This window comes from Nomascus leucogenys, chromosome 22a, assembly GCF_006542625.1.
Source record: "Nomascus leucogenys isolate Asia chromosome 22a, Asia_NLE_v1, whole genome shotgun sequence".
NCBI classification, from domain to species: Eukaryota; Metazoa; Chordata; class Mammalia; order Primates; family Hylobatidae; genus Nomascus; species Nomascus leucogenys.
Genome location: NC_044402.1, coordinates 107301267 through 107328966, shown reverse-complemented (window position 1 = coordinate 107328966; position 27700 = coordinate 107301267). Strand labels below are relative to the sequence as shown.

The 27700-nt window shown below is 38.1% G+C and overlaps 2 protein-coding genes across 10 annotated transcripts in view; one reads left to right on the top strand and one right to left on the bottom strand.

Annotated features, from left to right (window-relative positions):
* FASTKD2 (FAST kinase domains 2) lies at nucleotides 1–27150 on the bottom strand. Of its 2 annotated transcripts, XM_030802453.1 has the most exons (12): nucleotides 26934–27150; nucleotides 25109–25935; nucleotides 22386–22489; nucleotides 21287–21395; nucleotides 20596–20719; nucleotides 20293–20432; nucleotides 18215–18387; nucleotides 5586–5752; nucleotides 4344–4562; nucleotides 3611–3695; nucleotides 1811–1925; nucleotides 1–813 (listed from the first exon to the last, which is right to left on the bottom strand). In XM_030802453.1, exons 2-12 carry the CDS (start codon nucleotides 25835–25837, stop codon nucleotides 697–699), a joined length of 2082 nt encoding a protein of 693 aa, XP_030658313.1. In that variant the 5' UTR covers nucleotides 25838–25935; nucleotides 26934–27150; the 3' UTR covers nucleotides 1–696. The 2 variants fall into 2 exon arrangements, with proteins under 2 accessions (XP_030658313.1, XP_030658314.1); XM_030802454.1 differs by lacking the exon at nucleotides 25109–25935.
* MDH1B (malate dehydrogenase 1B) overlaps nucleotides 26934–27700 on the top strand; it is a 40400-nt gene continuing 39633 nt past the window's right edge. For 4 of the 8 annotated variants that reach the window (XR_004027736.1, XM_030802457.1, XM_030802456.1 and 1 more), the window contains exon 1: nucleotides 27266–27338. Coding sequence is in view for 3 of the 8 variants with exons in the window: in XM_012501287.2 (XP_012356741.2) it covers nucleotides 27317–27338 (22 nt within the window). In the remaining 5 variants the exon portion in view is untranslated. Of the gene's footprint in view, nucleotides 27339–27700 lie in introns of all 8 variants that reach the window. The other 4 variants (XM_030802459.1, XM_030802458.1, XM_003253990.4 and 1 more) reach the window with 3 other exon arrangements.

Below are 27700 nucleotides of genomic sequence, written 5' to 3'. Positions count from 1 at the left end.
AGCTATATATTTAATTTAAAAGACTTCATGAAATTGTGGGAGGGGTAAGGGGGAAAAAAGAAAGAGAAAGGAAGGACCCCAACAACAGCAAGACTCCTTACCATCTACATACTATCTCATCTGTGCTTCTATCATAACCCATGAAATATCTCTACCTGCAGTGCTTATTACAAATACAAATACCATCCTCACTCATTTTCAACAGCTACCTCACTAATTCTTACACACTTGACAACTTTAGAACCTTGTCCAATTATTATTTGGCCAATGCTTGAAAATGATTTAAAGGCATAACCCCAAGTCTTAGAACAGCTTAGAGCAGGAATATAAATATTCAGATTCCAAACACAAGGACTACCCACATCAATCTGCCTGTGACCCCTCACAACTAAGAAACCAGTTTTTAATAGATCAAAGATGAAAAGGTGAAACGTGCAGCTCACAAATCAAATATCTGGGCACTAGAAGGAATAGGTATGGTTGGAAAAATAACCCTTCTGGAATTTTCTCAGCATATTTTAAAATGGCAGAAACAACATTTCTTCCATTCTTCAAATTAATTTTAATAGTGAACTGAGGTAACATTTTTTGTCTTAGCAGATAGCTTAATTCCATTGACAACTGAATTGTCGTCTTTATTAACGTTATTTTTACAAATGCATGTCTCCTAATATGAAAAGGTTGATTTTCACTTTATTATGTGCTTTGCACATTTACAGCAGCAACAGGAAGAGCTTCTACTGAATAGATTTTAGTCTTCAAAAATGTGACTGCATCTTCCATCTCTAGTTTGTCCATCTCCCAGTTATTGACCTTACCAAAGAAAGAGGAAAATAATCAGTTTGTGAGACGATGCTAACGTAAGAGCTACTTTAGAGATCCAAACACAGTAAAGTAACATGAGGACAATAGCTTTTTGAAAGCAAATGTGACCTTATAACTACTCATATTTTAACGGCATAATAAGACTACATGTTAGGGTTTAAGAAAGCTTTAACTGTGAAAATTATACAAATTTTAAAGGTCCTCTAAATGGTGCAAAAATTGCTTTCTTGAGAAAATTTTCCTTAGAATATATATAATCAGCAATATAAAAAAACAAAGTCTTAAATAGTAGCCCACTAAGAGAAAGGAGTCATCTTAATCTCAATAGTCCACATGTAATCCATTTCCAATACTAAAGTATAATAATAGAAGATTTGGAATGTTTACATCTTACACTATGTGCAGGACCAAATGAGTGGCATTTAGATAGATTCCAACAGCAACATATATATAAATGTATTTGTAAGGTTCCTGCTACCTAGAAACATCAGAAGAGGCTGTTCAAGAGAAGCTGTGGGGTACAAAATAAAATTGAAGCATAAAAGGGAAGAGAAAGACCCATCCTCTTAGAACCATCCAGCCCTTTCTGGCAACAAACATCCTGTAACAGCTTCACACAGGCCATGAAAACAAAGCTTTAACATCTTTCCTTCCCTTGTTCAAGATAACCTGGAAATTAAATACGGTTTTGTGTATCTTAAATATGAAAATATATTATTTGCATTCTTCCTCTTAGCAAAAAAGGATTAAAGCTGGCCAGAACAACATTTGTAAAAGCTCTAGTAATGACAGTAATCAGCTGAGCAGAACCCAAATCACGTACTAGCAATGTTCTTTTTCAAAGAAAACAGTAACTAAAGCACTTATTCCAATAATGCTGACAATTCCTCTAGTCCTAGTAACCAGTGTCAACCACAAGATTCCTGGCAGCTGTTAGAATGTACATCAGTAATTAAAGAATATTTCATTTGCATTTTTTTCTTACCAAGATCACATGAAAACCCATTGCATTCAAATGCCGCATTTTCATAGCAAGGAATCCTCTGGGGTGGCTTGAACCCAAACAATAAGCAGATCTAGAAACACATAGCACAGCTACTCTGAAAACAGAAATAAACAAAACAAGAACAGTTATTGATATTACCATATAGTCTTGCTGCATTCCTGTTCTTTGGAGATTTCCAAGTTGAGCTCTCCACTGACCACAATCTTCGATATTCCTAACTGTCTTAATCCTTCACTTCTTTTACTTGGCCTCTGCAGATATTCCACTATACAAGGCTACTTTATAAATCAAAAATATACAACATTATACAGTTACCTCTCAGTTCCCTTTAAGGATGGCTACATTTTTGAAGAGGAAAATTTTCAGATATGAAAGCACCAATTTTAAGGGTTTTCTGTGCAGTGCTGATTTCTGATCTGAGTATAATTATTTATTCTACCAGTAGTAGTAATGGTGTAAATAATACCAAATAGTAAATGCTCTTCTTATATATATATTATCTCCCAGAGAAAGCAGCATTTAAAAAAACAGAAACAGGAGATTACATACAAGAAAGAAAACACCAAGAGAAAGGCAAGACTGTTAAAATAAAATCTGTAAATATAACAAAAATGTGGAAGGTGTAATTTGTTTTTTCATTGTTCCCGACACTTTGGAAATACTAAGTTTACTGGGAGAAAAAAAGAAAAAAAAAGACATTTATATCCTTACTGCCTTCACCTATACTCTAGCTGTTATAAGACAAATTTTATGTTTTTAAAGGAATGCTCACATTCTTCACTTCTCATGACTTTATGCTGAGAACAATTGTTATTGTACTATGCCAGAAGAGTGGAGTACCTGAAAAAGAAAATTGATCTTGGAATGAGGTCAGAGAGAAAGCCTCTTCTGACGGAAATGAGGTCAGAGAGAAAGCCTCTTCTGAGGGGAGATAGCACTGATAGGAAAGACAGCGGCTGAAAAGATGGCCAAGAAATAAGCTAGATGCATTCAGAAAGAGGTGAAAGTCACAGAACTGTCTGTGAATGAAGAGGGATGGGCAGATAAGAGTTTGGATCCCTACAGATTTTTTTTGTATGCTTCTATCGTATTTATGTGTATGTGTGTCCAGTGGAGTTAACAGGAGATACAAGTTCCTTGTGGTCAGGATCCATGTAGCAGAGCCTTTACATAAAGGGTAACTGACCCACAGGTGTGTGCAATGATGGCATGATCTTATGCATCTACTGAAGAGGCAGGATGTTCTCTCATGGTATAGCATCATATTTCTCCCCAGAGACGCTCTATTTGTAATATGTGAGCCAAGCAAACCACCTAGGATTAGCTTCAATGTGTTCTAACCCATACAAATACAGTTTAATTAAAAAACTATGGTTTCTCTACCTCTGGAAAAGTCTTGGTGGTAGAGCAAAATATTTATTGGGTATTTGATTTTTGTAGAAGCCTCAAGTCTTTATTCTTTATGATCACTATTATATTATCTTGTCCAAAGTTTACACTGCATTGATAGTTTCAATTATATTGTTTTATTGAACTACAGCTTCAAAACCTAATTTTAAAAAAATGTCTGTCTCATTAAATGACCCAACTGTAGTCCATTGTATTTAACCATAATGTCCACTTTCTAAGGAGTACATTGATGGATGACAAGTCTCTTGGTGTGCTGCAGGCTCCATACAAACATCAAGTCTTAGATTTACTACTGCTATTTAATATGAAGTCTTTTAGAATTAGGATTTTAATTTAGAAAGCCCAGCAAATGAAATATATGTAAGCAACCTTTGAATATCTGTAGCAGAAGTTGTATCCACATCAGAAAGTGGTAGCACTTGATTCCTGTTAGTGTCCATTCTGATTTCAAAATCTGAAAGGAAAGAATTGATATTAATTTTTCAAACATGGTTCCAAGTGACTTTCTTTTTCTTTTCTTTTCCTTTTTTTTTTTGAGATGCGGTCTCACTCTGTCATCCAGGCTGGAGTGCAGTAGTGTGATCTCAGCTCACTGCAGCAACTTCCCAGGTTCAAGCAATCCTTCCACCCCACCCTCCTGAGTAGCTGGGACTACAGGGGCATGCCATCACGCCCATTTAATTTTTGTATTTTTTTGGTAGAGACAGGATTTTACCATGTTGGTCGGGCTGGTCTTGAACTCCTGAGCTCCAGTGATCTGCCTGCCTCGGCCTCTCCACATGCTAGGATTACAGGCGTGTGCCACCGTGACCAGCCCCAAGTGATTTTCTGTTTCAAAATGTTTAATAGTACTACCAATAATAGCAGTAGCTAAAATATATTGAGAGCTAACCATGTGTCAGATACTAGTCTTAGGATTTTAGACACGTAAAAATGTGTAGAATTTCATTTATTGGTCACAAGAATTTTATGAGGCAAGAATCAGGCCAGTTCCAGAGGCAGTGCTGCACTACACTAAACTGCTGCTGCAAATACCTATTTTTTTGTCAGAAAAGGAAAGTAAATACAATAAAATGAAAGGAAATAATATAATGTCCCATACCAATATGATAATTGTGTGGCAAGTGCACAGCCTTTGAGAAGTGTCCTTCACCTCCCAGAAGGCTGCTCAGCACCTCTGCCACCTTTGCATTTGGATGTGACGGTGGCAGCTCCCGTGGCGGCTGTGGGAGTAACAAGGCTATGTCCTTCAGATAAACAGTATCATCAAGTTTTAGACAAGTATCCAAAATATGCAGCTTGTAAGCATTCTTCATGTCATCTAAAAGATAAAAAGGAGAGTATTTCATTAAGAAGAAATAAATGCAACATTAAAAAACGATATTAATACATATTTAGTAATAGATATAAATAATAAATATATATATAAATGCACTTGTATTTCTAATTATCTCTTTCTTATCACAAGGACTCTCTCTGTCTCCCTGGTTTCCACAGGGTCTAAATCAAAGCCCTGCACTTGATAATGTTTTAAGGCTTCAAATATCTTTAGAGGTCATTTAGTCTAAACTCCTCAATTTATAGATAAGGAAATGCCCAGGAATGTTAAAAAGCCTCGTAATTAAGGCAAAGTTGGAATTAGAATCCAGGTTTTCGAGGTTCAAGGCTGTTTCTCCATTATTACACTGCCTGAAAAATCAGCACATGGTATTGGCTGACTCTCTACAACTCAACTTTGGGATTTTATAACATTTATTTATTTATGTTTTAATTCTGAACTACTCTATTCTCAGACACATCTTCAAATTTTGTACATCTACCTGGATATTGCTTTACCTTATTTAATATTAAAGACTAAAAGTCAACAGTTAATTTGGTTCCAAGAGTAAATGAACTAATTAATTTGGTGGCTATTTGGGTTCTTGATCTAACAGGTGTTCCCTCATCACAGGCCAGGAGCGACCAAGTGTTTACAGCTGCAAAAGTTGACTAAGGTTGGCTTCAAATGTGATAAGTAAGGATTAGGAATTAAAACAGCTCTGATCAAAGCATAAAGAACAACCTGAACAGTTAGCCTTTGTATAGAAGGATAGAGTGTAAATAAAAGGAATAATGATGCATTCCTTATTATTTTTTTCTACATGTAGAACTTGTCATTAAAGAAGGGTCTGCAGGTTTGCTGCTTTGAAGCACTATCCTTTGACTTCACCATTATCAGCCCTTTCCACAGCAACACCTGCTCTGCAAATTTCAACTAACGCTGCTCCAACTAAGACCCCATTCAGAGTCATATGGTAGCTAGTGGTAGTGCAGAATTGGTCACAATTCTGCACTAACATCCTACCTGATGTCAGAAGCTCACTGATGACGTCTTTTTGCAGAAGCTGATTCAAAGGAGCCAGGGGAAAGTAATTCATCAAGCAAAATGAATACACTGCATCCAATAAGTTTTCAGAAGAAACAGAGTGAAGATAACCAGTCAGAGCACTAGCCATAACTTCCAGGAACTGTCTGGGGAACAAAGAAAAGTCAGTTTCCCAACATATACAGAAGGCCAATATCTTTAACAATTCCAAAGAAAAGACATAAGAAAATCAGGCTTGCAAGTAAGTATCCACACATCGTTCTGGACAGTTGGTTATCTCATAATAAGTGTACACATTCAAGAAATGTTGGCTATTGCTATATGTCTTGCACAAGACAAACATTTTATAGACTTTAACTCATTTAACTCACACTAAAAAACTCTATGGGTATTACTATTATTCTCCTCATTAAAAAAATGGGTAAACAGGCTTAGAGGTTGAGTAACTTGTCTAAGAACACACAGACAAGGAAGTAGCAAAGGCAGTATTAGAACATAAGGTATCAGGCTCCAGAACCTTTTCATAATTATGCTAGATTTTCTATAATGCCTGGACCACCACTACAGTTTTATAACCAACTAAAATTATCTAGTTATCAATACTATGGGTTAAAAGAACTGCAAGCCTAATCCTACCACCCAGAGCTAATGTTACACAGTATAACGTAGTTAAGCACAAATGAAGACAGAAAAGAAAAAAATCAGGGGCAGTCGCTTGCCCAGAGTGACACCACTAATAAATGGTAGATACCCTTTGAACACATGTCAATCTGACTCTCAGGGCATATGATACATATAGTTATATAAGAAAAGAAATACATGCAAAGTACTGTGATCTCGCAGAGGAAAGAAAATAAACAGAAGCTTTTGGGAGGACAATTTGAATAGGTGGAAAAGATGGAATAAGGGAAGAAGATTTGAGCAGAGCCCTGAAAGCGCATGCTACTTGCCTGATAGTGAGTAACTGGTGAGATGAAGGTACAGAGGAGTGTTTCTTAACAGCCGGGGCAAATATGCCTGGACGCAAGCCCTTGTTAACAATGAGACTGAAATCAACTGAGAGGTCCATGGGTAGGGGAAGAAGTGTTGGGGAGGATGAAGGGCTGTGATAAGGCCAGGAAAACTATAGGAATTATGATGAAATGGGAGGAATATAACAGATCATACACACAACAGCAAGCCAGCACTTCTGAAATTAGTAACTGATTGCTTTTGGAACATGCAGTGGGATGCGGGGGCAGGGGATGGTGTGGACAAGGAAGTTGGGAGCCTGGGTAATGATCCCCCCTCTGGTCTTCTCTTGCCCCACTCCTCACCCTGTACCTCATGCTTCAGCAGCCCAAACTGCATGCGGTTCCCTGCACGTGCTCTGCTGTTTCTTTCCTCCAGGTCTTGCATATAGAGGGCCTTTCACTTGGAATGTTCTTTCCTGCTTATCTTTCCATGGTAAACCCCCATCTCTCCATCTTTTAAGATCAGCTCAGATACCAACCCCTCCAGGCGACACTGCCTGATACCCCTGACCCTCCTCTTCACCAGGCTGGCATCCTGATATATCCCTCCTCTATTTCCAAATATCCTAGATGATATGGTTTGGCTATGTCCCCACCCAAATCTCATTTTGAATTGTAGCTCCTATAATTCCCTTGTGTTGTGAGGGACCCAGTGGTAGATAGCCGAATCATGGGGGTGGTTTCCCCCATACTCTTCTTGTGGTAGTCAATAAGTCTCACGAGATCTGATAGTTTTATAAGGGGAAACCCCTTTTGCTTGGCTCTCTCTCTTGTCTACTGCCCTGTGAGATGTGCCTTTCACCTTCCGCCATGATTGTGGGGCCTCCCCAGCCACATGGAACTGTGAGTCCATTAAACCTCTTTCTTTTTTAAATTGCCCAGTCTCGGGTATGTCTTTATCAGCTGTGTGAAAACAGACTAATATGCTAGATCACTCGAATTTTCATGCTATATTTAATTGCCAATTTACGTATCTACCTTACCCATTACACAGAATCCTCTGGCAAGAATGACTGTCTTATTCATCTTTCTCCCAAATGTCCAGGTGCTTGGCAAATGCTGACTAAACAAACAAATAAACTTTGATGAGGAAGACAGGAGGAGGAACTCGTCATTGGAAAAGGATGAGTCAAGAAAAATGAGCTGACTTCCAGAATTACTGAACTTGAGACACTTCTGGATGTGCAGTGACCATATGCAACCCACAGAGACTCAGGTCTGGAGTTAAGGAGCACACTAATGACCACAGATGCAAATGTGGGATTATCCATAAGATGGTAAATACAGATCAAGAAGAGAAGAAACCAAAGGACCAAAACAACAGAGCTTAAACGTTACCTATTTGTGCCTTGGGTTCAAAGCCCAGCAAGATACTCTGGATTTAACACACCCTCTCCCCCATGGGCCATCATAAATGAAATAATGATTAATGTATAGCATGTGGATATACAATAAGCTAAGCCAGAATTCCTACCACTGTCCTATCTAACCATGTCTTCTAGTCAACTCTCTTCCCAAATACTTTGAGTTATTCTGCTTCCAAAACCTTTGCTACTCCAGCCTAAGTTGCCATCTTCCTTTCTCCTTCCTCCATAAAGCACTTACTTGGCGCCTACCATGTACTGCCTTCCTCTGGATATACAAGAGAGTTGTTTTCATAAATGGTCTAGGAAGAACAGGGAATACAAACTTCTTTTTTTATAGCCCTCAAAATACCAAATCCAGGCAACTGTACATTCATGGGCATTCAGGAAATGATGACTAATTAATCTTGCTATATCTGCCATATTGCCCCTACTTCTCCTTTGGAGAAATGTTGAGGTGTGAGGCTTAGAATTAGGTAAGGGTTTCTCAATTTCAGAACTACTAACATCTGGGGCTGGATAATTCCTTATTGTGAGGGGCTATCTTGCGCATAGTAGGATGTTAGCGGCACGCCTGGCCTCCATCCACTAGAGGCCAGTAGCACAGACCTCCCTCCTGTTGTGACAACTAAAAACCATCTCCATACATTGCCAAATGTCCCCTGGGAGGCAAAATCATCCCTGTTTGAAAACCACCAGGTTAAATGAAAGCAGAATAGACAGACAAAAAGACAATATTCATGATTCTCCTCCTGTACTAATTCTACTACTGCCATTTTATTAAATGTCCTCCTAGCCTTTGTTACCTTTGTTATCCCCCCTCTATTTCCAACATAACAATTTTGTTGGAACGAGTTATCTCTCAGGTTGCCTAGAGTCACCTGAAAAACTCTTACCTGCCCAGTGCTTACTCTCTTAATCCCTCTGGGGCTGTTTCTGGTGTTTTAATTACCACTTAGCTTGATATTATTTGTCTAGAAAGTACAAGGCATCAATGGGAGCCAGCCTCAGAAGAAAATCAAGCCAGGGGAGTAAAGGAAGATTGAATTTGGGAGATATTTTTCAACCTTTATTAAATGTCTACTCTTTGGCAGGTCCTGTACTAAGTTCAGAAAAACAGGCAGCTGGGTCTGACTCTGGAGAGCTTACCAACTGAAGAGCAGAGACAGACTTATTGACACACAAATGATGTGACACAACTTGTCATGTCTTACCCAATCTCTGGTGGAGCCTTGACAACAAGGATGTCCTAGGAGGACATTTGACAACAAGGCTTCACCAGAGATTGGGTAAGACATGACAAGCACAGCGACCCTGATGGTGACAATTAGGGAAGACACAGAAAATGCAGTATGAGCTGAGTCTGTCCATTCAGTGGACAGTACAGTGGGAAGTTGCTTTTTAGTTGGCCTGACACCACTTAATTGATTAACTGCCCTTAAGGGATGGGCATTTGACCCAAACTCAGTCAATCAGATGTTCTCTTTTAGAAATCTAAATCTGGAAGGAAAACTAAAAGGAAAGCTAGCAGCTGGAGTCAAGTTATTTGATGGCAAACAGATGGCCTGTGCATCTTGCCACTAAGACCTTCACAACTGCCCTAGTTTGTTCCCCCAAGGCCTCTGTGACCTACACGCTAATTTTTTTCAAATCTAAAAATTACCATGTGCTGGGCATTGTCATAAGAACTTGACATAGATTAACTCATTTAATCCTAATAACGACCCAATGAGATTAGACATAGCTCATCTCCATTTTAATAAGTGAATAAACTGAGGCACAGATAAGTAATTTGCCAAAAGTCAAGCAGCTAACAAATGGCAATGCTGAAACTCAAACCTAAGCAAGCTAGCTCTAGAGTCCATGCTTTTAATCACTGTTTTAACAAATGACATTTTATATGTTTTTATGATTTTTAATGAACCCTGACTGATCCAAAGAGTAAGAAAAGATGTTCTGGGTAGAAAGCAGAGGTATGAAAGAAGCTGGCACATTTGAGGAATTACTGTATTTAACAGTAGAAATGCATGGCTGTGGTTAAAATTAAAAGAATAGAAAGCAGTAGCCTGAGACCAAATGAATAGTTAAGGTCAAAACTGAACTAGAAGAAGGTCCAGTTCTCACAGCTTCTCAGAAACACTGATTTAACAAGGACATATAGACAAAAATACCTTTATGAAAAGTCCATAAACCAATTAAGATATTGTCATACTCCAGATAAGAACAAAACCAAGAAGAGTTGCACTGAAACAGGCAAGAACATTTTACCCAGGTCAGCCCCTCCCCAAAGCCGGCATAGCTCAGCACCAAGATCACCTTGGCCTAGGACTTCTCCCTTGGAGGGAGACAGTAGAGTGTGCATCCAACATCTGGCTTTTCACTGCGCTGCCCTAGGTGCTGATTCTGTCTCAACTCACATGGAATACTAACAAAACCAGCAGGGTTCAGATGCCTGAGGGCAGTTAAGAACAAAGGAAAAGGGGTGGACAGCTTCCTGCACTCAGCACAGCTCTGAGAGATTGAGAGAAGGTACACAACCTGAGGATTCAGCCTCAGGAGGAAATGAGAGGAGTGGAGCATGTCTTCAACATCCTAGCCTTTTGGTAAGCTGTCCAAGGAGCTGGTTTCTGTCTCACCTCACAAAGAGAGCGGATGAAACCAGCATAGTCTGAATGCCTGGGAGCAGTTAGGAAGGAAAAAAAGGGGTCAGTGGCTTACAGCAGACAGCACAACTCAAGGCTTCTCTACAGCGAAGGAGAGAAAGGAGTGGAGCATCTATGTCCCTGACTGTAGTACAGCAGTCAGACACCAGAGGGAGCAAGATATTCCCCGGTACTGAAAAAAAAAAAAAAGGAAATTAAGAAAAAGAAACCAGTAAATCCCTCTACTTAGAAATCCATAAACACATTCAGGCCAGGCATGGTGGCTCATGCCTGTAATCCCAGCACTTTGGGAGGCCAAGGTGGGTGGATCACCTGAGGTCAGGAGTTGGAGACCAGCCTGGCCAACATGGCGAAACCCCGTCTCTACTAAAACTACAAAAATTAGCTGAGCATGGTGGCAGGTGCCTGTAATCCCACCTACTTGGGAGGCTGAGACAGGAGAATCGCTTGAACCTGGGAGGCGGAGGTTGCAGTAAGCCGAGATCGCACCACTGCACTCCAGCCTGGGCAACAAAGATCAAAACTCCGTCTCAAAAAAAAAAAAAAAAAAAAAAAATTTATAGAAAAAGTTTAAGAGGCCCCCAGAATCTCTAGCTAAACTGATTAATGAGAGTCTTTCCCTGTCAAAGCCAGTCTGTAAAAACAGGGAGAGGAGACTGTTTCTTCAATTGTGCAGACACCAATGCAAAGCTACAAGGAAGAAAAAGCATCAGGGAAGTGTAACACAATCAAAGTACCAAAATAAATGTCCAGTAATCAACATTAAAGAGATGAAGATCTATGAACTGCCCAACAAAGAACTAAAAATAATGTCTTATAAGAACACAGAAAAGTAAATGAGATTAGGAAAATGATATATGAGCAAAATAAGAATATCAACAAAGAAATGATAAACTATAGAAAGAACTCAACAGAAATTCTGGAGCTAAAGAATATAATAACTAAATTGAAAAATTGACTAGACGGCCATACCAGCACACTTCATCAAGCAAAAGAGAATCAGAGAACTTGAAGCAGGTCATGTGAAATTACCCAGTCCAAAAAGGAAAAAGAATAAAGAAAGAAGAAGAGTTAAGAAAGCCTACGACACTTACAGGACACCAACAAGCAAACCAATGTGTGCACTATGGGTGTCTCAGGAGAAGAAAAAAAGGAGCTGAAAGCTTATTTAAGGAAATAGTGGCTGAAAACTTCACAAATCTAGAAAGAGTAATGGACATCCAGATTCATAAAACTCAAAGGACCCCAAATAAGATGAATCCAAATAAATATACATTAAGATACACTGTAATCAAACTGTCAAAATTCAAAAACAAAAAGAACTTTAAAAGCAACTCATTTCTCCCACAAGGATGAAAAGCAACTATTCATGTACAAGGGAGCCTCCAACAGACTAGCAGTGAACTTCTTAGCAGAAACTTTGCAGGCCAGAGAAGGGACTGGGATAATGTATTCAAAGTGCTGAAAGAAAAACTGCCAACCAATAATCCTATACTTGGCAAAACCATCTTTCAAAAATGTACATCAAGACTCCCAGACAAATGAAAGCCAAGGAAAATTGTCATCACTAGTCTTTTCTTACACTAAATGCTAAAGACAGGTGAAATGAAAAAACACAAAACATCAATGTGAAAACACAGCAAAGTATAAAACTCACTAGTAAAGGTACATAAACAAATATAGGATATGGTAATACTGTAATAGTGGTGTGCTTTAGTTCTAGTATAAATGCTAAAAAAACTATTAAGAATAACTGTAACTATAAAAATTTGCTAATGGATATACAATATAAAAAGATGTAAACTGTCACATCAATAACAAAGTATGGGGAGACAAGTGTACAGCTTTTGTATGCAATGGAAGTTGTTTTCGCTTAAAATAGACTGTTAAAACAATAAGATGTTTTATGTAAGACCCATGGTAACCACAAATGAAATACCTTTAGAGACTACACAAAACAAAAAGAGAAAGGAATTGAAACATCTCACAAAAGAATCAACAAGTCACAAAGGAAGATAAAAAGAAAGGAAAAGATAGAAGATAAAACTGTAAGACAGAAAACAACAAAATGGCAACAGTAAGTCCTTCTCTATCAATAGTTATTCTAAACATTAAGTGGATTAAACTCCCTGATATGGTTTGGCTCTGTATCCCCACCCAAATCTTGTCTCAAATTTGAATCCCCATGTATTGAGGGAGAGACCTGTTGGAAGGTGATTGGATCATGGGGGCAGTTTCCCCCATGCTGTTCTCGTAATAGTGAGGGAGTTCTCGTAATAGTAAGAGCTGATGGCTTAAAGTGTAGCACTTCCTCACCCTTTCTCTTGCTCTCTTCTGTTACCTTGTGAAGGTGACTGCTTCCCCTTTGCCTTCCGCCATAATTTTAAGTCTCCTGAGGCCTCCCCAGTCATGTGGAACTGTTGGTCAATTAAACCTCTTTTCTTTATAAATTACACAGTCTTAGGTAGTATAGCAATGTGAGAATAGACTAATACATTCCCCAATTAAAAGACACAAAATGGCTGAATGGATTAAAAAAAAAGACCAACCTATAACTTGTCTACAAGATACTCGCTTTAGATTTAAGGACATACACATAGTTTGATAGTGAAGAAACGGATAAAGACATTCCATGCAAATGGTAACCAAAAGAGAGCAGAGGTAGCCATACTTACATCAAACAAAATACACTTTAAGTTAAAAATTGTCACAAGGACAAACAAGGTCATTACATAATGATAAAAGAGCCAATTCATCAGGAAGACATAACAGATCTGAAGGGAGAAATAGATGATACAATAATAGGGAGACTTCAATAACCCCACTTTCAATAATTTATAGAACATCCAGACCAAAATCAGTAAGAAAACAAAGGACTTGAAGAACACTATAGATCAGTGGTCCCCAACCTTTTTGGCACTGGTTTCATGGAAGACAATTTCTCCAGACTGGGGATGGGGGTGTTTCGTAAGGCATTAGACTCTCATAAGGAGCATGCAACCTAGAGCCTTCACATGCACAGTTCACAATAGGGTTCATGCTCCTATGAGAACCTAATGCCATGGCTGATCTGACAGAGCTCAGGCAGTAATGCTCGCCTGCCACTCACCTCCTGCTGTGCGGCCCAGTTCCTAACAGGCCACGGACTGGTACCAGTCCATGGCCTGGGGGCTGGGGACCCCTGCTACAGATGAAATGGATGTAACAGACACATACAGAACATTCCAGCCAACAGCACCAGAACACTATTTTCCTCAAGTGCACATAGATCATTCTCAAGGACAGACTATATGTTAGGTCACAAAATAAGTCATAACAGATTTAGGAAAACTGAAATCAGACCAAGTATCCTTTCGGATCACAAAGAAATACAATTAGAAATCAACAGAGGGAAAACTAGAAAATTCACAAAAATGTGGAAATTAAACAACACACTCTTGAACAACCAATAGGTTAAAGAAGAAATCAAAAGGGAAATTAGAAAATATTTCAAGACAAATAAAATTGAAAACACAACATACCCAAAATTATGGGATGCAGAAAAAGCAGTACTAACAAGAAAACTTACAGCAATAAACACCTATCTTAAAAAAAAGAAAGCTATCAAATAAAAAACCTAAATTTACACCTCAAAAAACTGAAATAAGACAAATAAACTAGGCCCAAAGTTAGCAGAAGGAAGGAAATAATGAAGATTAGAAGAGAAATAAATAAAATAGTGGAAAAAACCAACAAAACGAAGACTTGGTTTTATGAAAAGATGAACAAAATTGACACACCTTTAGCTAGACTGACAAAAAAAGACTCAAATAAGTAAGAGATGAACAAGACATTATAACTAGAAATAAAAACCAATGCCACAGAAATAAAAAAGGCTCATAAGAGACTATCACGAACAACTGTATGCCAACAAATTGGATAATCAAGAAGAAATGAATAAATTCCTAGAAAAATACAACCTACCAAGACTGAATCATAAAGAAATAGAAAATCTAAACAAACCAATAATGAATAAGGAAATTTAATCAGTAATCAAAAACTTCCCAACAATGAAAAAGGCCAGGACTAGATGGCTTCATTGCTGAATTCTACCAAACATTGTGAGAAGAATTAACAATACTTCTAATGTGCTTAAACTTTTCCAAACACCTGAAGACAAAGAACTCATTTTATGAGGCCAGCATTACCCTGATACCAAAGCCAGACACATGCATTATCACACAAGAAAGCTACAGGCCAATATCCCTGATGAACACAGATGTAAAAATCCTCAACAAAATATTAGCATTAGAAGGATCATACACCATGAATAAAAAGGGATTTATCCCTGGGATGCAAAGACGGTTCAGTATATGCAAGTCAATTAATGAGATACACCACATTAACAGAATAAAGGAGAAAAATCATACAATCATCTAATTAGATGCAGAAAAACAATTTGATGAAATTCAACAACCTTTATGATAAGGGCTCTCAACAAATTAGGTATAGAAGAAATGTGCCTCACCATAAGTAAGACCATATATGAAAAACCATAGCTAACATCATATTCGATGATGAAAAACAAATATTTTCTTCTAAGACCAGGAACAAGACAAGGATGCCTACTCTCATCACTTCTATTCAACAAGGTACTGGAAATCTTAGCCAGAGTAATTATGCAAACAAAAGAAAAAGAAAGAAAAACAACCAAATCAGAAAGGAAGCAGTAAAAATATCTGCTGTGTTCCTATACACTTATAACAAACTATCCAAAAAGGAAATTGAGAAAACAATCTTGCTTATAATATTATCAAAAAGCATAAAATACTTAGGAATAAACTTAATCAAGGAGGTGAAAGACTTGTACATTGAAAACTACAAAAAAGTTGATGAAAGAAATTAAAGACATAAATAAATGGAAGGACAGTCTGCACTCATGGATTGAAAGACTTAATCTTGTTAAAATGTCCATACTAACCCAGGCAGTCTACAGATTCAGTGCAATCGCTATCAAAATCCCAATGGCATTTTTTTACAGAAATAGAAAAAAAAACCTTAAAATTCATATAGGACCACAAAGGAATCTGAACTGCCAAAGCAATTTTGAAAAAGAACAGAGCTAGAAGTATCACACTTCCTGATTTCAAAATATATTACAAAGCTACAGTAATTAAAACAGTATGGTACTGGCATAAAAAAGACAAAGCTGCCAAGACTACACATAGTAAAAGAATATGCTCTTCAACAAAAGCTGTTGGGAAAACTGGATATCCACATGCAAAAGAATGAAATTGGAACCTTATTTTATAACATACACAAAAATCAACTCAAAATGCATTAAAGATTTAAACATAAGATCTAAAACTATAAAATTCCTAAAAGAAAATGTGTAGGAGAAGCCTCATGGATTGGCTTAGTTAGGCAATGATTTTTTTTTATGTGATACCAAAAGTGCAAGCAACAAAAGCAAATACAGACAAAGAGAACTATATCAAACTAAAAAGCTGCACAGCAAAGGAAACAGTCAACAAAGTGAAAAAGCAACCTACAGAATGGGTGAAAATATTTGCAAACCATACATATGATAAGGAGTTATTATCCAAAATATATAAGGAATTCCTGTAACTCATATATTTATGCTTATTGCTATAAGTTTATATAAAACTTAATGCTTTAAGTTTTCTTGTATTGCTTTTTCTGCATCCCATAATATATATATATATATATTTGTAGTATGTTTATATATTATACTGTAACTGAATAGCAAAAATAATAATATGATTTAAAAATAGGCAAAGGACTTAAATATTTCTCCAAAGAAGACATACAAATGGCCAACAGGTATGTGAAAACATGGTCAACATCACTAATCATCAGGGAAATGCAAATCAAAACCACAATGAGATATCACTTTACACCTGTTAGGACGGCCATTATCAAAAAAAACAAAACAAAATCTAAAAAGTGTTGGAGAAGATGTGGAGAAATTGGAACCCTTGCATAATGTTGATAGGAATACAAAATGGTGCATGGAAAACAGTATGAAGCTTCCCTGAAAAATGTAAAAGTAGAACTACTACCTAGTAAAGAAAAGTCCAAGACCAAACTGCTTCACTGCTTAATTCTACCAAACATTTAAGGAAGAACTAATACTAATCCTACTCAAACTATTCCAAAAAGCAGAGAAGGAGGGAATACTTCCAAACTCATTCTACAAGTCCAGTATTACCCTGATACCAAAATCAGACAAACACACATAAAAAACAAACAAACAAACAAAAAAACTACAGCACAGTATCTCTGATGAAGACTGATGCAAAAATCCTCAAAAACAAAATACTAGCAAACCAAATTCAATAATACATTAGAAAGATTATTCATTATGACCAAGTAGGATTTATCCCTGGGATGCCAGGATGGTTCAACATATGCAAATCAATCAATATGATACATCATTATCAACAGAATAAAGGATAAAAACCATATGATCATTTCAACTGATGCTAAAAAAAAAAACGGCATTTAGTAAAAGTAGAACCCTTGGTAAAAGCAGAATCCCTGTATGATCCAGGGATCTCACTTGTGGATATATTTCAATTCATAAGAATTGAAATGAGAATCTCAAAGAGACATCTGCACTCCCATGTTAACTGCAGCATTGTTTGCAATAGCCAAGATAGGGAAACAACCTAAACATCCATCAGCAGATGAATGGATAAAGAAAATGTGATATATACATATAATGGAATATTATTCAGCCTTAGAAGGAAATCTCACCACATGCTACAACATGGATCAACTTGAAGGGCATTATGCTAACTGAAATAAGCTAGTCATAGAAGGACAAATACTGCATGACTCCACTTATATAAAGTATCTGAAAAGGTCCGTCATAGAAACAGAGATTATAATGTTGGTCATCAGGGGTGAGGAAAGGGGGAAATAGGGGAGTTGCTATTCAACAGGTATAAAGTTTCAGTTATGCAAGATGATTAAGTTCTAGAGATCCACTGTACAATATTGTTAACTATATCGTTAGAGGCTGAGGCAGGAGAATGGCATGAACCTGGGAGGCGGAGCTTGCAGTGAGCCGAGATTGCGCCACTGCACTCCAGCCTGGGCGACACAGCGAGACTCTGTCTCAAAAAAAAAATAATAATAATAATAATAATAAAGTCAGCAATATTGTACTGCACACTTTAAAATTTACTAAATGTTCTTACGATAATAAAAAAAGCCAAATTTTTTAAAAGATAGATTTCTCCATTTTTTAATACAGTTAAAATGAACTATGAACTTAGGAGCTGCGAGGATAAGCTGCAAGGGTTTGAAATCAAAACTCCTATAATGAATTAACTAATATATTATAAAGAACAAGGAAACAAACAAGACAAAGGGCAGCAAATATAAAATAAAATTTTGTTTAACTTTATAAATGAGTAAGGAACACTATGTTTTATTTATTGGCATGGATGATGACTATGGGTGTGTTCACTTGTAATAATTCATTAAGCTTATGATTTATAACCTTTTCTGTAAGTTATATAGCAATAAAAAAGGTAAAAAAAAAAAAAACAAGTACATACTTTTTGTTCTGGCATTTGTAGACATGATTGAGAGAAGAGTAAGTATGAAGAACAGATAGAATGTTTTTCAAGTTTAGGGATTCAGGATCCTCTACTATTCTCTTCATAAACAGGTCCATTAAACCAACAGGTCGAAAGCCAAGGTTTTCAAATAAAATGAGGATAAAAAGAACCTTAAAAAGAGAAAATTGAGGGAAAACTCTTTAATAATTACAGTATGCTAATAGTAATTTTTTAGATCTCAAAAAAATCTAAGCAGCAATTCAACTGTCCTGATCAACAGAATATATCCTGAAACAGAATATTTCCCTGAAAAGGAACAATTATCTTTCCCTCACAAAATGTGTTCTATTAATTCTTGAATTGGGTATCAAGTTAATAAGCAATCTTTTTTAAGCTGAGAACCAGGGCATACAGTAATTTCTATGTTTCCATCTGATTTAAAAATAAATCTTTTCCTACATGCTTTTCATACAACATATCTGAAAATTACTTTTAAATATGCCTTTTCTGAAGGTTTTCAAAATGACCAACTCAATCTTGAACTCCTCGCATTCCCAAACTTAAATACTTCCTAGATTCTAACATGTAAGACATAACCCCAAAATTTCTATATTTAATATTAATACCTGTAAGTGAAAATGGAACTGAAACATTATGATTAAAATAAACTTTCAAGTCACCTCCATTTCCTTCTCAATCTTTCTTACTTAGGATTATTACTTCTCTTTCCATAACCAATTTCCACAGTAAACTCAATATTTACCTTACTCTCCAAAATAAACTGAACCTAGAGGTCTAACAGTTATCACCTATTTCATTGCAAAAAGAAGTTTTTACCAGGTGCTTCATTAAATGCTTATATTCTTAACACAGCTCCTGATTTTAAAGGCTTTTACTCTGGATAAAACAATGGATGTGACCATTAAGTAGTGATATTTTATTCTTCAAAAACCATAAGCCTGTCACATCACCCATCTTTATTATTCAAAATCTAACAAGAACAAAGTATAAACACGGAAATCATGCTAAATATCTAACAAAAGTACCATACAACCCTTTTTTTTTTTTTTTTTTTTGAGACAGAGTTTGGATCTTTATTGCCCAGGCTGGAGTACAGTGGCACGATCTCAGCTTACTGCAACCTCCACCTCCCAGGTTCAAGTGGTCCTCCTGCCTCAGCCCCCCAGTAGCTGGGATTACAGGGACATGTCACCATGCCCTGCTAATTTTTGTATTTTTAGTAGAGATGGGGTTTCACCATGTTGGCCAGGCTGGTCTTGAACTCCTGACCTCAGGTGATCCACCCACCTCGGCCTCCCATAGTGCTGGGATTACAGGCATGAGCCACCGCGCCCAGCCCATACAACCCTTTTAAAACCAAACACAAGAGCAAATTTTTGTTTCAAATAGAAAGATGACCAAAAGATAGAATAACATACAGATGGTCCTTGACTTACGGTGGGGTATATCCCAACAAACTCACCATAAATTGAAAATATTTTAAGTCAAAATGCATTTAATACATCCAACTTACTGAACATCATAGCTTAGCCTAGCCTACCTTAAACATGCTTAGAACACTTACATTCACCTATAGTTGGGCAAAATGAGTTAACAAAAAGCCTATATTATAATAAAAGTGTTGAATATCTCAAGTAATTTATTGAATACAATATGCATTGTTTACTCTCATGACTGCGCAGCTGATTGGGAGCTGCGACTTGCTGCCACTGCCCAGCATGAAAAGAGAGTATCATACAACCTATCACTAACCCAGGAAAACATCAAAATTCAAAATTCAAAGTATGGTTTCTACTGAATGCGTATTGCTTTTGCAACATCAAACAGTCAAAAAATATTAAGTCAAGCCATCCTAAGTTAGGGACTATTCATATTAGCAAGTAGCCCCCAAACAGGAATAATAAGGAGCTAATTTTTCAAAAGTCAATTCATCATTGGAATATTTGGGTATCTTAACTACTATAAAGGTGAAAGAGAAATACTTAAAATGCTAAATGAATTAGTATGTGTTTTAAAAGTTTGCGAGGCTTATTCTAAATTGTTAATGTACTCACCTTTCTGAGCTTCCAGACGTCGAAAGTTGCAGCCACATAATCTGCAAGTCCCTTGAAGAGATCCAAATTATGGTATTGGAGGTCTTTGCAGGACTGCAATATGTTGATCATTATTCTTAAAGGACACCCATGGATATTATCTTGAAGAATGAGTTAAATAAACAAACAAAAATTACCAGATTGTTTTGAATACAACATGCTTTATTCTTTTTTCATATAAAAGCAAAGTTTTTAAAACAAAATATTTATAGTCTAAAACAGAAGCTCAGGTATTACAAATGATGAAAGAAAAACTCCTCTTACCTAGGACCACCTTACTGCATTCATCCAGGAGTATAAGAGATCGGTGATTCATGGCAGCTAGTACCTCAAACATGTGCTGGCTATTCACAACAGAAAATCTGTCTAATTCCCTCAAGGCTTTCATCTAAAGAAAAACAAACTTTAATTTAATTTACTATCTGTGACAAAATAAACTTTTATTTTTATTGAGACAGGGTCTTGTGCTGTCACCCAGGTTGGAGCCTCAACCTCCCAGGCTCAAGTGATCCTCCTGCCTCGGCCTCCCATGTAGCTGGGACTACAGGCATGCACCACCACGCCTAGCTAATTCTTTGATTTTTTTTTTGGCAGAGACAGGGTCTTGTTCAGTTACCCAGGCTGGTCTCAAACTCCTGGGATCAAGAGATCTCCCTGCCCTTGACATCCCAAAGTGCTGGGATTACAGGTGTGAGCCACCATGTCTGGCCTAAACATTTATTTTTAAATAAAAAGGATGAAGTTTGGGTAATATGACCAGACAAACAGATAAATAAATATACATGTATATATACAGATAAATAAATATAAGGGTACTTCTATTCATTCACTTTAGCGAAGCTAAACCTAAAGGGCCAGCAATGCCCTCCTAGAAAATTGACTTCAGGCAGTGATAGCAGGTTATAAGAAATAATTTTTTCAAATCTCATCCACTAGAGAAAATTCATGTGTTTACCTCCAGTTTCCTCTTAAGAGCAATCGGTGCATCTTTTCCAATACACTTCATCACAACTTGTAATGTGAAGACATCTTCTATTTTCCAAACTTGCTGATCAACTAGTATTCTGTTATCAAACACAATAAATATTAAAATCATAGAATCTTCAAAGCAGAAGAAAAATCTTAAAATTTCATTTGGTCCAGCCCCTTCTTACAGGCAAGGATTATGAAGCCCAGAGAAATGATTTACCTGCTCGAGAGAGTGTAAGTAGTTAAAGATCGAGACCCAATCTATTAATAGTGCTATTTTCTCTCACATTATTGTGCTGTCTTTACTAAAGAACAAATTATGTCAGGAGATTATAGTAACATATCCTATGCATAGTCAATGTCAAAGGGAGTTAAGTTTTACTCTCACTAATCTATGACATTAGATCATTTATATCAATTTTATAAATTCCTTTTTAAGCTGGGTCAGTGTCAACCCTCACATAGTCCCCAAATAACTATTCTGAATTAAATATACATATCAATTCTCTCCTACCCCACATCAGTACTATTTTTTTTTTTTTTTTTTTTTGAGACGGAGTCTCGGTCTGTCGCCCAGGCTGGAGTGCAGTGGTGTGATCTCGGCTCACTGCAAGCTCCGCCTCCCGGGGTCACGCCATTCTCCTGCCTCAGCCTCCCAAGTAGCTGGGACTACAGGCACCCGCCACCACACCCAGCTAATTTTTGTATTTTTAGTAGAGACGGGGTTTCACCGTGGTCTCAATCTCCTGACCTCGTGATCTGCCCGCCTCGGCCTCCCAAAGTGCTGGGATTACAGGCGTGAGCCACTGTGCCTGGCCAGTACTGTGTTTTAAAATAAATTAATTTAGATTTCAATGTTACTCACATCTTTGTTATTATGGACCCTAAGAGAGGTATTTCCAACCTATGTCATCCAGAGTCAGGATTTTAAGCTTAATAAGGCATGAAAGGCTGTAACTACCAACAAACCCTCCCCAACTCCTCCTCCCCTCAAGAAAGGAGTTTAGTTTTCATCTCAATTTTTTTATTCCAGATATATGAGGAACAAAGAAAACCACATGAAGAAAGCATAAGAGAGTTCTCACCTGAATCCCGTTCGTAGAGCATGAACATTCTTGCATGGTTCCATTGCCTCTAAAACAGTTGACAAAACTGAAAGGCATATCTCATCACACTCATTGATACGTTCCTATTGAAATATAATTACAAAAACACTACAGGTGATGAGCCCATAGTAAACTATCTTACCCAAGCAAAAACACTGAACTGATGTACTGAATAAAACGATTGAGTATCAAGCCAACAATTCCTATAGTCAGTCCACAATAAACAGCATCTTTGGGAAATAAAAAGTCATACTTACTGAATTTTCCAGCTAACTGATACACATCCCTTTATGCATCAACACTTTTTTACCTTCACCATTATCACTGAAGACACATTTGATATTTATTATATTCCACTGCTTCTGAAACAACTTTTATTAAACATTATTTTTACCTCTTCTTGGAACTCAAGGTCATTACAAAGGCAAAAACAGTTAAAGTGCAGGAATATAAGAACTACTGAGGTACAGAAGGTAACTAGCCCATCTCTAAAGATCCTTAAATGGGTGTGCCCTTACAATTTCCCTAGATCCTTTCCTGGGTATCAAGCTGAAACTTTACTTGTGAATCTTCTGATTCACATCTGCCACATTCTACCACTGCTATCTGGGTCTCAAGGGAAGCCTACACCCCACAGATTCTTCTTTCAGGTCGCTTTATTTAGGGTACTAAGTTTGATTCCAGAAATAGTGGGCATAATTTGGAAAGTGAATAGTAACAACACAGCTTAACTAGTAGTACTCTACAGTTTAATCACAACTAGTCTATACACCTCACAAAAAATCACATCTGAGGAAACTTAGCCTGAAGAGAGAGATGCTCTTTTGCTAAAATTACATAACCAATGAATCCCAAAGTCTTAAGTCAGAACCAGGTAATAATAAGAAATGGTTATGGTTAGAAGAAAAAAAAGGTTTCTTTCCTATGAAAGGGTTTCCTTAACGATTTTACAGCACTCCATCAATATCTACTATGAAAGAAAAGACCACTTGTCTATGTGTTTGAAGGGCAAATTCATTGACGGCACACTGTCCTTTCACCTCTAAAATGTCTTTACATTATTCCAATAGGTCAGTGAGACACCATCATCCATACAGATGTTTTGACTACAAAAATCTACTACTCATACCTCACCAACACAGATGTCATCCCAGTGCGAATATCTGTCCAAAATCTAGTAAGAGCATCACTGACCAGGTAAGGTGATTTATTAGTCACTTTTAAATAACTACATAGGAACTAATACACAGCCTACAAATAAACAGGGATATTCTGTGGTTTAAACAAATACACACACATACACCAAATAAAAACTATTCCTTAAGGATATATGGAAGTCACAGTAATGTAAAAAGTTAAAAACTTTCCCATACCTATGAACCCAATTACTGAATTCTATAGCAAGACAGGATATATGCCAGATTATCCCCAAGAAATTCCTGTCTTTTAAAAAATTATTATTATTATTTTCAGACAGGGTCTGGCTCTGTCACCCAGGCTGGAGTGCAGTGGCACGATCATGGCTCATGGCAGCTTTGACCTCCCAGGCTCAAGCGATATTGCACCTCAGACTCCCAAGTAGCTGGGACCACAGGCGAGCACATCACACCCAGCTAATTTTTGTATTTTTTGTAGAGATGGAGTCTCCCTTTGTCGCCCAGGCTGGTCTCAAATTCCTGGGCTCAAGAGATCCTCCTGCCTTGGCCTCCCAAAGTGCTGGGATTACAGGTGTGAGCCACCACACCTGGCTAAAAAATTACTTCATTATCATTGAGTTTATACGTCAGAATTGTACACTCCTAAAACATAAATGATTAACAAGCTAATCCTTCCTTCCTTACATTTGGCACCATTTCAGTGACATTAAACAGGACACTGACATTCTTGCTTTAGACTAAAAATGGCTCCCTCCATCCAATTTTAACCTTCTTCCAATCCATTTTCCACTCATTCAGTGATCTAAAATACAAATTTGAGCACGTCAACCCATTGCTTAAAATTCTTCAATGGATTCCCATTGCCTACAGGATAAATGCATACTCCTTAGCTAGCCGTAAGAGGCTCTTTACGATTTGGTTCCTATTTTTCTAGCCTCTTGTTCTGCCCCTAAGCCTCTCGCCCCTCACTCCTCTCCTTTGATCACCATGTACAAAACTTGTTCCCACCCACTCAAACATACAACTCCATCATTCTGTGCTTCAGCTACACCAAACTACTTTCAGCTCTTCAAATTTGCCAAACTTTTCCTCTGGGAATGGTAGGGCATGCAATCCTCTCTACTTGAAACACCATCCCCTTCACTACCATTCTGCTCATCAGTTTAGGCATCATCTACTGGGCCTGAATCCCAATTCTACCATGGACTAAATTCTCTTCCTTCCCCTTCCCTTCTCTCCTTCTTCAACTACCCAGCCTTTCTTTGTATATCTTGCATCTCTCCTCATTTTAGCTTCTTCACCACTACTCAACCCTGGGGATGGTAAAGGGGGAAGGCTTTCATAAATTTCCATAGCAAAAGGAAGAAAATAACTAGCTAACTTAAGGCCTCTAAATCATATAATATATATGCAGAAATAAATATAAAGGAAACTACCATTCCATTTGATAGTCTCTTTTAAGGAGGCTACGTATCTACATCCCTTCATTCTTTCAAAATATTCTAAACCAAGTAAATGCATGTTTAAATCTCCTTTTTATTTTACCTGGGTCACCCTCAGCAAAGTCTGTACCAAAATAGTGTTCTGAGGGATTCCAAGCTTCACTATGGCATAAAGACTGAACAGTAGGTACTTATACTGCATGAACTTGGCTTCTCTCATCATATGTTCACAGAGCTGATTAAATGCAGGGTGGCTAAACATCAGTCGTTTTTCAAAGCGCTTCTGGTCATCAGACAGTCTTTTGGCAATTGTCCACATTGCTGTGAAATAGTTACTACTAGGAAATGTAGGCGCTTTTGAAAATGCATCTAACACATCACTCAGGGAATTACATTCCTGAGACAGTTTTCTACTGCTGATACGGTTTGGTTTTGTTTCCTTGGTAAGAACATCTTCATTAGAGACTTCATGATTAAGGTTTACTTTCTTCAGTCCATCATCAGATTTATCAACAGGGACAAGAGACTGCTTTGAGTCAAAACACAGTCTTCTAGCATAAAGTAGTCTTTCAATTCTAAGGGCTGTTACAGTGCTTATGACCTTTGTTTGAAATCCAACATCTGATTTAAAAATGAATGCACCCTGAAAGAGATATCTAATGATGTCAGTTGATCGCATTCTGTTATGAAAGTTATTTAAAATGTTCCAGTTTGAATGAACTATTTTTGGTTTGCAAAGTCCCAAACGATATAGCCTCATGGTTCTGCTTGTTGGAACTAATGTACTGAATTGTCTAAGGTTCCAGAAAAAGGAGCCTGCTTTGTTATTCATTTTGCTCTCCACTGAAACACTTCCAAATGGCTTCAGAGTTGTCAATACGAAACCAACGTCACTTCTACTAGTGAAAAAGAACACGTGCTGTGGTTTCCCTGTAGAGGAAGAAGTAATGAAAAGAATAAGAATTAAAATAAAACTTTTACTTAAAAAAATGAAATGCATTTAACAGAAGAGAAAATGGGGAACCTATGGAGCCATTATAGATTTACATAAAACAGTAAAAGTTTTTTTTACCAATATGGGCTCCCTCCAATCTACCACAATGTGTCTAGTTTCAAAGAAGCCAGGTCACTTTGGAAGTAGTCATTGTATTAATGAGATTTTTCTGGGGCAAAAGCGTTCCATAACGCTTTCTCTGTTGGAGAGATTTTTGTTGGCATTGTTATGGAAATGTCCTCGGTGAAAATTAGGGGATTAACATTGATACATTGATAGATCATTTTCTTTTTTCTTTTCTGTTTTTTTTTTTTTTTTTTTTTTTTTGAGACAAAGTCTTGCTGTGTCGCCTAGGCTGGAGTGCAGTGGTGCGATCTTGGCTCACTGCAACCTCCACCTCCCAGGTTCAAGCAATTCTCCTGTCTCAGCCTCCCAAGTAGCTGGGATTACAGGCGTATGCCACCACGCCCGGCTAATTTTTGTATTTTTTGTAGAGATGGAGTTTCACCATGTTGGCCAGGCTGGTCCTGAACTCCTGACCTCAGGTAATCCACCCGCCTCGGCCTCCCAAAGTGCTGGGATTACAGGCCTGAGTCACCGCGCCCGGCTGATGGATCATTTTCAACATGACCATTTAGCAACGGCCGAACCCAGACCATCAAGAATAGGGACCTGGGCAGGTAGAACGGCTCAGTGGAAGAAGCAGAAAACGAAAGCCATGTCCGCATGTGGACTGCGCTTAAGAGGAAGATCTTATACAACCAGCCAGCCTCACCAGACCCCAGAACCAACTTCAAGAGCCTGTCCTTCTGCAGCTGGGCCGCCCAGCATTAACCCACCTCCTTTCAACAACTCGTGAGACTTTTCTCCTCGAAGTAAAAAGTCTAGTCTGTGATACGGGCAGCCGCTAAGCCCAAGCTCGTCCTCCACTCACCTTACAGCACAAGGCCGTGGCTACGTACAGGAGCGGCGAAGACAGCTTCCCCGAGAAGCTGCGCTTCTCACGAGATCTTACGGATTCCCTCGAAGGTCAAAAAGTATACGTTCGCGGCTGTAGCTGAAGGACCTACCTGAAGAAAGTTTACCGAGGAGAATGACCCATTTCCCTGGATACAGGGGTGGGGATCGGGGATACTGCAGAGCTTATAAGGGCGATGTTTGATCGTGTATCGCAACGTAACCCATTCAAGACCTAACTTTAAACACCTAACCTCAGCTGGGCGCCAGACTTTGTAGTGCGCCTGCGCCTTGCCCTTGGCTGCGTGGTTGCCAGGAAACCGCGAAGCCGCGGTCCCTGCTTCTGAGTCTCTCTCGACCATGGCCAAATTCGTTATCGCGGGTGAGTGATCCCCGCGTCCACCCGCAGATTGCTCAAAACGCCGACAACAGCTCACCTCCCATGGCCGCTTGGCTTGGCAGCCTCTATACGGACCGCTCCGTGCTTTGCTATGGATTTATTCAAAGTTATTTACTGGACCGTGACGGTGCGCTAAGCACTGTGGGACACTGGGGATGCAATGGAGGGAAACATATCCCTGCCTTCGAGGAGCTTTCAGTCTCATGGGGCACAGAACATGTACTTTTGATACAGTGTGATTAACGCAATGAAGGAGATCTGCACAGGTCTCTGGGAGCGTAGACTCCTAATCTGGGTTTGGGGGATGAGGGAGAGGAGGACACAAGCAACTGGCTGGGGAAGGT

Bases quoted from the DNA above. Each gene is read 5' to 3' on its own strand.
- FASTKD2 (XM_030802453.1), bottom strand. From the start codon at position 25,837: ATGAATAACAAAGCAGGCTCCTTTTTCTGGAACCTTAGACAATTCAGT. The intron at 3,696-4,343 runs GTATGGGACATT...CTTTCCTTTCAG, and splicing joins GCCACACAATTATCATATTG to ATTTTGAAATCAGAATGGAC. The intron at 814-1,810 runs GTAAGAAAAAAA...TTCTTTGGTAAG, and splicing joins TGGGTTTTCATGTGATCTTG to GTCAATAACTGGGAGATGGA.